This window comes from Mytilus galloprovincialis, chromosome 4 (assembly GCF_965363235.1).
Source record: "Mytilus galloprovincialis chromosome 4, xbMytGall1.hap1.1, whole genome shotgun sequence".
Taxonomy (NCBI): Eukaryota; Metazoa; Mollusca; class Bivalvia; order Mytilida; family Mytilidae; genus Mytilus; species Mytilus galloprovincialis.
The window spans coordinates 62643840-62655299 of NC_134841.1; the positions used below are offsets into that span (position 1 = coordinate 62643840).

Genomic DNA, 11460 nt, shown 5'->3' on the forward strand with positions numbered 1-11460 from the left:
TATCAGATGACAATACCAATACTAAAATAAGGCTTAGCAGGGCCGTAACTACATTGAGGCAAAAGAGGCAAATGCCTCCTGTTGAAAATTTAAAAAAAAAAATGAAACAAAAGGTTGTCTTCATATCAAATTGTTTTCATGGAAAGTGTCTTGCAAGAATCAAGTTCTTTTCACTCTGATGTTTTAGTTTTCAGAGTTGATGGTCAATTGTTTGTACTTCTGTGTCCCGGGTTTGTCCTTGTATTATTATAATCATTGTATATACATGTAAATGATGTTTTTTTACTATAGAGACGGTGTCACAATTATGTGTAACTTGCTTTAGATCTGAAATGAATGGATGTATAGGCACATTATCAAATCATATACCTTTGCAATAATTCTGTAATAATTCCTATCTGACAATCCATATATACAGTATACAAAATGATTCAGATTAACTGACTAACGTGATCAAGGAATTCTTGGCTTTACTGGCTCAGTATGGAAAATAGATGTATTGTACAGGCAAAACAAAAATCCCGAATAGCTCATTCCTGTGTATAAATAATAGTTAATTTATGGCTGTAAAAATCGTCTGTATTTTATAGGAGTGTAAGATTTTTTAAGTTATATACAGGAACTTCAATGATCTTTACTTTACTGAGCAACGATATACAATCAAGACTCTCACGAATGAAATTAACTGTTTTTAATTTACGAAAAACAAAAAAAATCGTTCTACACAAAATTCGTGATAATTTTAAGCACTAACAAAAACATTTTGATTCATTTCAGTCACATAATTTTGAACAAAAAAATAACAGCTAACATATATAAACATTCAATACAATTCTTCGTTCTTGAACAACACAAACAGCTAACATGTAACAGCTAACTACTTGAAACATTAAATTCAGTTTCTTTGCATGTAACGTTTTATCATTATCAAATCCTACTGTAGATATAGGTAAAGTTAATATAACAAGTTTTTGAATGTCTCAACTTAAATCTGGTCCTTTTTATGTCCTCTTTCAATCAATTTGATAAATAGAATCAAACTGCAATGCATATTCAGCAAAGCGTTTGGAGGTTGGACGCCGTCTTGGCTCACGGTCCCAACATTTATACAGCAGACGAAGCACATTACTATGCAGAGAGACGTCAGAAGGTATTTCTGGAGTAAGGCCCAACTCGCCAACTTGTTTTCTCAGCTGTTGGTAGGTTAACTTATAAAACGGCTCATCTTCACAGCAAACTTCGAAAACAATCAAGGAATATGAATACATATCAGACATCTTCAAATCCCGAAGTTGAAGATCTTCACCTCTCAAATTCTCTGGGGATGAGTATCGAGGGGTTCCGATGTTGCGTACGTAATCTCCACCTGCAGAAGTTGACGTTTCAGTTTCGTTTTTCATCATACTAAGTCCAAAGTCTGTTATCTTAGCAACAAGGGTTTCACCAGCAACAAAGTCAAGTAAAACATTCTGGGATTTCATATCGCAATGGGCAATATTAGCATCATGCAAGTATTCTAGGCCAAGAGCAGTGTGCTGGATTATTTCAATTTTTTCTTCCTCTGAAAACTCTACGTCATCTTTGATATGTAGCGCATCAAACAAACTCATCTGCATATATTCCATTACAATGCACAAATTTGGAGTGACGACTGAAGCACCGATGAACTTTACTATGTTGGGATGCTCCAATTCACAGAGAAGGAATATCTCATCTGTAAATTCCTTCAACCTACGCTTTGAAACTCTTTGAACACGAAGTTTTTTGGCCGCAACGACGGTTCCTTGCCACTTAGCAAAATGGACGTCACCAAATCCACCGGAGCCGATTTTCTGCATGATTTCAATGTCTTTAAAATCAATTTTAGTCCCTCTGTAATTCTGCAGCACCCGATCGGAAGTGTGCGGGTCACGTGCCGTACTAGTCTCCTTTTGCCATCTCATCACCTCCTCCATTCTATGTATAAGACTGAGGGCCACATCACAAGCTTCATATTGCTGTTCTTCATCTATTTCCATTCTTGAGAAATCGATTTCTCTTACCTGCAAAATTAATTTCAAAATATAATTCAATCATTAATATGTTACTTTACAGTACAGTAGTGTGAAACTCCTCTCACACAATGTTTGCAATCAGAGGAAAAAACATAAATAAAGAGATGGAAGAAACCTAGATAGCACTCATAATTCTCAAAACTCATAACTCGAAAGAAACCAATAACGCATTAAAAAAACGAAAGTAGACGAAAAGACAAAATCATACAAATATATGATAATATATCAAGGGGACACTCAAAACGCATGTTGCAAAAAAAAAAAACTGACAGCATCCTGGCAAAATATGAAAGAAGACGCGTTCATATGACATTATTTGTAAAGCAAAGACACAAGGATACATTTAGAATAACTCAATGAATGGCGTACTAACTTAAACGGTGAATAGAAAGCCATCTGCAAAGCTAGAAACATTTCCATAATTATTAAACTGATTTTTTAACATAAGACATAATTGTTTTTAATTTCTCCGTGTCAAGAACTGTCTATTATAGATGATATACAATAATTCAAAACTCTTGATTACATTAAAAATCGTGATCTCTTCCCAAAATTCAAAAAATCGCAGTCGATACTTGCAAACTAGTGGACGAAATTACAACAAATCCATATTTTTTCTAAGGCTAAAAAATAATACAAACTTACAGGATTCCTCATATAATTTCTGTATATATCCGAAGCTCCAGACGTTGTCTTACTCTTTCTAGAAATAGACATAGATCCTAGAGGCTTTCCAACTCTCCCTTTTGACCTGTTGAAAGCGTTGTCAACGTATTTCTTAGTTACTGGAGATGCTGGTGCAAACGAGTTTCTTGAATGTACAGCAGAACCATGCGGCAAACCAACTCGTCCAAGACTACGATTGAGAGGATTATCTTTATAGACTTTGGCGGCAGGTGATGGTGACGGAGATTCGAAGAACGAGGCTCCAATACCACTATCATTGAATACATTTTCTCTGTAACTCATTGGACTTTTGCCAGATACCACAGCAGTACCATGTTCCAATCCTACTCGTCCAATGCTTCTGTTGTATGAGTTATCGACATATGACTTGGTCCCACTGCTAGATGCTCGACTCGAGTTATCACTTGAGCCACTCTTTGAAACAACCATGCTACCAAGTGGCATTCCGACTCTACCTAAACTACGGTTAGACGAGTTATCTACATATGTTTTGGAACTAGTATCACCAGAACTATAACTACTCCCACTAGAACGAGATACTGGCATGCTACCATGGGGCATACCGACCCGACCTAAACTTCGATTGGAAGCGTTATCTACATATGTCTTTGTATTTCCTCCTCTAACGCTACTGTAACTACTACCACCGCCACCATAACTACTACCTCCGCCACCATAACTACCACCACCGCCACTGTAACTACTGCCACCCCCACCACCTGAACGAGAAACAGGCATGCTGCCGTGGGCCATCCCGACTCTACCCAAACTTCTATTCATAGAATTATCCACGTACGTTCTCGGCATCTTTTTTTTTTTATTTCAATCTGAAACTGAAGGAACATTTTAATTATTTTATTGAAAAATGTATAAATCTACAGGTGTCTAGAAGTGTTATTATAAATTTCTGCAACACATCTAATAGTATAAAGTGAATTTAACAGAAATACCAAGCGGGAAGTCTCTAAGCAAATGGCAAAATCAAAACCTCAAACACATCAAACGAATGGAAAACAACTGTCATATTCTTGACTTGGTACAGATTTTTTTCTTTCGTAGATATTTTGAGTCTTGTAAGATTTGTTTACGCTGGTGAATAGCCATCTATGTTATAATTTGTGCAGAGCGGAACAAACTTGATATAAGTAAGATAAGATAAATTTTATTTCCAATAGAGGCCCATGCATTATAACTAGTGTCAAGTTATCTAGCAATTCTCATCCTACAATTCTCTTTATAAAAAGCTATCCTGCAGTTAAGTCCAGGATGTGATTCGTATTAACGCATGTTTAACCAACATTTGCGATTTTCGAAACTCATATTAACGACTAAAAATATAGAATCTATAGATTTGATGTAAAATAATTTGTTTCATGGTATACCCGACTTCTATTTGGTACATTTTCAAACCGATTGACTCGGCAGTTTTTTCTGGCTAGGGATTTTATAAAGAACTACCAAGACAATAGGTCGATAAGTGGGTGTCCCCAATGCGTACAAATGTATTTGATCGAATTTGGCATTTATTTCCATGTTTCAGACGACATTTTCGGCCTTTAAAATGCTTACCACAGAAATTCATTCCCCTCCCGCTGTAGTACTATCCAGTAGCTCGTCGGAAATGTGAGTTATGAAGTTGTATTGTCGGTATACCATGAAAAAAAATCATTTTACATCAAAATTCTATATTTTTAGTCGTTAATGAGTTTTGAAAATCGCAAATGTGGGTTAAACATGCGTTAATACGAATCACATCCTGGACTTAACAGATAATACTTTGTTTGAATCGTCGTCAGGATTTTTTTTATATATTGTGAATGCTAATTAAAAAAAAATCATAATTAGAAATCTACAAACTAAAGTTAGAATTTTGTTAATGGGATATAAAAATCTTTATATAAATCTGACGTACAGGGGTCAGGGGTTTAACGTTAGAATAATTTTGAGGTATCAAACACTTCGAATTCTCTCTCATTCAAGTGCACGTGTTGATACGACCTTATGTAATAAACTAAGGATGTGAAAATTATTTAAAGGGAATTCAATGCCGATACTTAAATTTTAATTATTTCTCAAAATTAAATTTAGTCCTAAAAACTCAACAAATAGCATATGAACAATGAAGCGTAAAAGTCGTGTAAAATTTGTGTATTTTATGGGGTGTCATATAGGTCATCATGGTTGGTTGACTTGCAGAAAATAAGCACGTATAACGTTATAAATACTCGTGAACATTTAGTCAAAATCAATGCTCACACTTTTCTTTCGTCATGTTCGTTTTCTCACGTTCTGAATTTCTGAAATCGAAAATAGTGAAATCCCACCTCATACGTTAATTAAATATTAATAACATACATCAATATAAAATTATGTTTTAAACACAACTTTATTAATTTTAAAATAGCAAGTATAATATTGTTAATCCATTTGTTGTCTGTTTTCTTCAATACATTAAATAATCTTAACTAGGTTAGTCTGCTGATTTTCCGGAAACTGCCACTTTTTAATACATATGTAATATGAGAGTATGGCTTCTTTCTGCTCAGTCTCAGTCCAGTTTAGGCCCCAGTTTGACTTTTACTAAATTGTAATCATAGCAATTTTATATGACATTACAATTTTGAATGAGTTTTATATGAAACGACAGCACATCTTTTTCTGCTTTCCAATTCATGAACGACTTCACGTATTTTGAGGAAGTTTTTCAAGATTCTACTCGGGGAAACATAAGTTTTACTGAACACGTCTTTATAATGTCAGGATCGAATGAAATTTCAGAAGGACCGTCTGCCAGAGATTTTAATCTTTCAATCTGCGATATTTTGTGTTTACACACTGACTTACCTCTTAAAGATATAACACTATTCAATATCTACAAGTCAAAACATAATTTTCCCGCAAATAAATGGAACTTCTCTGGGTTTTTCAGTTACGTTCTAAAAATAAATATTCAATAACAACGTGAGACTACATATGCGTATTACACAAACAACAAACACGTTTATATATAAATTTTATTTTCCAAATTAGGTCCTCAGGGGGCATATACACATAACATATATGATTGATACAACATACTGTATTTTACATAACATTGTAAAATAAACTATTGAAATAGTCATACAGGTATTATTTGTTAAATAAAAAAGTATTTGAGAGTTGCTACTCCAGAGATGTGGCAAAGCCCCATTTATTTATTTACTTTTTTTTTCTCACTTGATTTTATAATATTTTGCTGAAAATGTATAAATATAAAATATAAAATAAATGATTGTTTAGCTGCAACAGACACCAAGGGACGATGCTCTAGGATTGTGATCTTAAAAGCTCTAACAATCCTCCTCGTATCTGATGCAGAAAAACAAACATAAATGAAAAAAGTTTGTGTATATTCACAGCGAATAACATATACTGCAGTAAACAGGTATTGAGAATAGTGTAGGTTTCCCTACTGCAACAGACACCAAGGGGCGGTACTCAAGGAGCTGTGGTATTTACACAGTCCTCCTCGTGTCTGAAGCAGACAAGAAAGCCACATAATTAACAATTTTTCGAAATAAATTTACATGCAGCAGTGAGAATAGATTTATCTTCTGTGTTCATAAGCCATATCAGTTTATCTCTTGCGTTAAGAGTTAAAAAGTTGGGGCAACTTTTAGTTATCTCTTGAAATAGATGATTGCGGTCATCATTAAATTTAACACATTGGAATAAAAAATGATATTCATCCTCCACATCTCCGGAGTTACAACGAGTACAAGTTCTGTCATTTAGGAGAGTACCCTGATACCTTCCGGACTCAAATCTTAAGTGGTGTGATGACATTCTGAGCTTTGTTAAGCTTCGTCTCTGTTCAAAATTCCCAATAATGGAAAGATATTTTTCTCTTCCAAAAACTGATTTAAATGTAACATAAGTTCTAAGTTTACCATCTGAATGCTTTACCAATTCAGTGTTCCACAAGTCTATAAAATATGATTTTAATATTTTTTTCATATTAGCTTTGAAGCTATTAATTTTTGGTAATGGTGAAGATAGATGATTGATGTCTGGGATCATTTCAAGAATTGACTTCATAGAGCCATACCAAGATGTTTTTTTTTGAGTGAGAAAGATTCTGTGATGTTACATAAGCATCTTTAAGAAGAGAAAATTGGGAATCAAGATTTTCCAAGCGATACCAGTAATTTAACATGGATTTAATCACATCATAATACAGTGGGAATCGTCCTAGCTCGGATAAAATTCCAAAATTCATGGATTTTTTTATGAACACCTAAAACCAGTTTACAAAATTTTATATGTAGTCGCTCACATTTTAAACTGGAATAGATTTTTTCAAATGGTAAAGTTCCATTTCTGAATCTTGCTGCGAATGGATTAAAAGTTCCCCATATTTCAGACCCATATAGGAGTATTGGTTTTATGGTATGATCAAATACATGTAAGCTGGTACTTATGCTTTGATTAAGTGATAATAAATTCTTGTACAATTTATAATAAGCCTTCAAGGAATTTTTATACAGTTCATTCTGAGCATATGAAAATGACCCTGATGCACTAAAGTGCAAACCAAGATATTTATAATTATTAACACTCTCAATCAACATATTTTCATAAGTAAATTTTTCACAAATGTGTCTGCCTGCTTTGTTGAATATCAGAACATTTGTTTTGGTGTGATTTACACTTAAACACCAATCTTTACAATATTTTTCTAGGATGTTTAGTCTTGTTTGCAATCCTTTAGCAGATGTTGATAAAAGGACCAAATCATCTGCATATAATAAGCAATCAACTGGTTTCTCATTAAGTATAACAGGGTCTTCACTTTCTTTTAAATACTCTGGCAAGTCATTTATAAATAGATTGGGACTTAAATGGTCCCCTTGTTTAACTCCAAGTTTTATTTGGAAAAAATCTGTTACTCTGGATTGAATTTTAACACAAGATTTACTTGATTCATACATGTGTTTAATAACATTATAAAATGAAGTACGCAGATAGTAATTTCAACTTAATACCAGTATGAATGACTGTGTCGAAAGCTTTCTGAAAATCCACAAAGCAGGCATAAACCCTTCCATCCTTTGAATTACAATATTTATCAAAAATACATTTAATAATAAACATGTGATCTGAAGTTCTAGCTTTTTTTGTGAAACCTAATTGACATTCATGAATTAATTTATGTTTCAATAAAAAAATCATCAAACCTACTATTTAGAACACTATTAAACACTTTTCCAATGGCACTGGTCACTGTGATTCCTCTATAATTGTTAGGATTTGTAATGTCACTAGATTTGTGAATTGTTGAGATGCAACCATCACTCCAGCACTTGGGATAAATTCCAGAAGAAAGACAAGTGTTAAAAAGTTTTTTAAGAATAGGTAATAGAATTGATTGACCATGTTTTAACATATTGTTTGAGATGTTATCCATCCCTGGACTTTTGTTAGGTTTTAGTTTAGCTAAAGCTTTTGATATTTCAGTGTCTTTTATGGAAATATCAAGCTCATTAAAGCATTTTACTGTCTCTAATTTATCTAGCTGTTTTTGTAATTCTTTCAGGCGTGCCTTGAATTTGTCCTGTAAAGTATTCAAATTTTGAAAATGTGAAAACCATGTAGATGAATCAATTGTAGAATAATTTTCATCATGTTTTTTGGTGTCCTTCAAGTCATTTATAAGGTTCCAGTATAGTTTTGGATTGTCTGCGTGTAAATTTTCTAATTGATTAAGCAAGGATTGTTTGTATTGTCTGTATGTAAAGTGAACTCATGGTTCTCAAGCATAGATTGTATTTAAAAAAAAGCTGTACCGGTACATACACACATACTTTTATTTTTGGCATTGTACTACAACTACAAGTCATGTCTTATTTGACTGTCCATGACGTTAAATACTATAAAACCCTGGGATGTGTTTTAGTTGATTTTATAGTCTCTGTGGTGCAAGATTTTGTATTCATGATTAATTGTTATTCGCTTTTAACTAGCTTTCAGTATCTGCGAGTACTCTCAAATTGTACCTTAGTCCTTGTTTATTTGACCTGTCAGGGGCGGAAACAGGATTTTGGAAAGGGTGGGCGAAGTAATTTTTATTTTTACCTTTTTAGGCTAAAAAACATAAAATAAGTGTACAATGAACTTTTTACACGGTTCCTGAAGTTGGGCATGCATATTTTATAGTTGCTGTAAAGTGTAAGGGTCGGACATTTTTGATGCCGTATTCTCCCATTATAAAATGATTGGATAGATCGAAAGCCATGTACTAATATAATTGATGCAGTAAAAAATGGACATGGAAATTTCTCGTTTGTTTATTTAGTAAAACCTCACAATTTATTTGTTGTAAACAACATAGACGCCCAGTGGCGGATCCAGAACTTTTCCTAAGGGGGGGGGGGGGGGGCGCTGACTGACCTAGGGGGGGGGGGGGCTCCAGTCATGCTTCAATGATTCCCTATATAATCAACCCCCAGCCCCCCCCCTGGATCCGCCTATGACGCCGGGCTATCGATGCATGGAATTTACAATAGACCTACACGAGATAAGAAACAAACAAACATTTTTTGTCCAAATGTTTGGTTGAAATGATTCAGCCAACAAGGGAAGTGAGGGTTCCAAATTAACCAAAGTCTACGAATGAGTCTGAAAGGACAACGAATTTATGAATGACGGTCGACAAATGGAGACATAATGGCCACACCAAGCAGGCAGGTTGCAGTCGGGCCTTAAAAAAAGTATTCAATATATCAGTTCGGCGAAACAAATATTCCGGTCAGATATGGGATTTACATGCAAACCCCGGCAACAAAAAATAACACCCGTTTAGTATTCATCATGTTCATTTTATGCTAAATTATTATGTTTGAAATTTTTGTTTCTAATAGCAAATAAGTGGACAAAATTATTGTTTTCAATCCAGATATATACGACCAGAATTTTTGATTAAGACAAAAATCAGGGTAAGATTTTTTCTCTCAAACTTCTCAGATCATTGCCCCCTCAACGCCACCCTCTGGATCCGCCACTGCCTGTTGATACCATTTGTAGTGTGTTTTTTTTTTTATTTATTTAATGTTTACTTATAATCATAATTAAGTGTTTCTCGTTTGTCGTTTTTTAGTATAGATTGGGTCGTTGGTTTTCCCGTTTGAATGGTTTTACACATGTCATTTATGGGGGCCTTTAATTGGTGTGAGTCAAGGCTCTGTGATGAAGACCGTACTTTGGCCTCAAAAGAAACTTTAAGAACAACAGTTCAGAACAAAACCGCCAAATTTTGAAATCTTCGGAGGAATACAAAAAAAATGTAGATAAAGCAATTATTGCACATAGAAAGAAAATTTACACATTGAGACTCAGATCCAATAAATCAAAACAGTATTGGAAACTACCTAACAGTAGAAAAAGAGGGACCAACCTGACATCCCTATCAACAAATTGTTCGATTTTTTCAAAAGTCTGAACGTCGCCTCAGTTGACGAAGAAAATACAAATATTCCAACTCTAAATTTCACACTGGTATTATTCCTGACTGTTGGTTAATTGGTTACATTAAGCCTGTTTATAAAAATAAAGGTAGCAAGTTGGACCTCAAACATTTTAGACCTATTATACCATTTGTTCATGCTTAAACAGAATAAAGACTATTCTAAACGAATGTGGTATCCCAAATGTGTGTGAAACGCAATCTTTTATAAATTGCAAATGGTTAGTTTCATTCATCAAACTCAGACTTATAAAGATCAGTTTGTACACGTCTGGCATTCTTTACTTGAAAACTCACCAAAAGCAATATATTACAAACTTTAAAAAAAAAATTGGGAAAAGAAGGTTATTTTGAAATTCTTGGGAACAAACTGTCCATTGATTTGTGTATATTTAGAACACAAATCACAAGCTCCTTCTGAACAAAGTAGATGGAATAATATAGTTAGAAACAAACGACTTCTATGTAAAAACAATGATATTGGCAATGAATTGCATTATATATTAGAATGTAAATACTTTGAAGAAAACATGAAACATTACATGTCACATTACTATTTAAAAAATGCAAATTTCGTCAAATACAAGCAGATTACGTCTTAAAAACCAAATCAGAATTGATTAAACTATGTAAGGTCATAAAGATTATTAACACAGGTGTATGTGCTCCTGGCTAAAACAGACTTCATATTATATTGTCTTAGCAACTATTTTGTTTGTTCTGTCTTGTTGTAAATATTGTACATAATTGTCTTCTCTATACCTATATGTATATGGTTAATTTAGAATAAAGATATATTTATATTTACCTATAATGATTTATTTTTACAAATTGTGACTTGGATGGAGAGTTGTCTCATTGGCACTCATACCACATCTTCTTATATCTATATGTATTACATCAACTTCCCAACCAGTATCTACTCCTTTGCAACATTTATCAAAGATAAGCTAAATAGAAACTCTCTCCATTTCTGGAAGGAAAATAGAAATAAAAATATTTCAATCAGATCAAGTAAAGGCAAGCTCAATGCTTATTTTTCCTTTAAAACTCTATTTTGTGTTGAAAAACAATTGGATCTGTGTATTAGATTAGCACAATCAATCTGTAAGATTAGAATAAGTGCTCATCCATTAAAGATAGAGACTGATAAATATGCAGAACTCATAGAAAATGTTTACACTGTACATTGAATAAAGTTGAGGATGATATACACTT

The 11460-nt window shown here is 33.6% G+C and overlaps 1 protein-coding gene across 2 annotated transcripts; it reads right to left on the reverse strand.

Annotated features, from left to right (window-relative positions):
* Positions 1-622: 622 nt before the first annotated feature.
* LOC143072657 (uncharacterized) lies at positions 623-11192 on the reverse strand. Of its 2 annotated transcripts, none has more exons than XM_076247706.1 (3): positions 11142-11192; positions 2700-3574; positions 623-2042 (listed from the first exon to the last, which is right to left on the reverse strand). In XM_076247706.1, the coding sequence occupies exons 2-3, from the start codon at positions 3546-3548 to the stop codon at positions 1014-1016; spliced, it is 1878 nt and encodes a 625-aa protein (XP_076103821.1). In that variant the 5' UTR covers positions 3549-3574; positions 11142-11192; the 3' UTR covers positions 623-1013. The 2 variants fall into 2 exon arrangements, with proteins under 2 accessions (XP_076103821.1, XP_076103820.1); XM_076247705.1 differs by lacking the exon at positions 11142-11192 and adding an exon at positions 5586-5723.
* Positions 11193-11460: the final 268 nt, after the last annotated feature.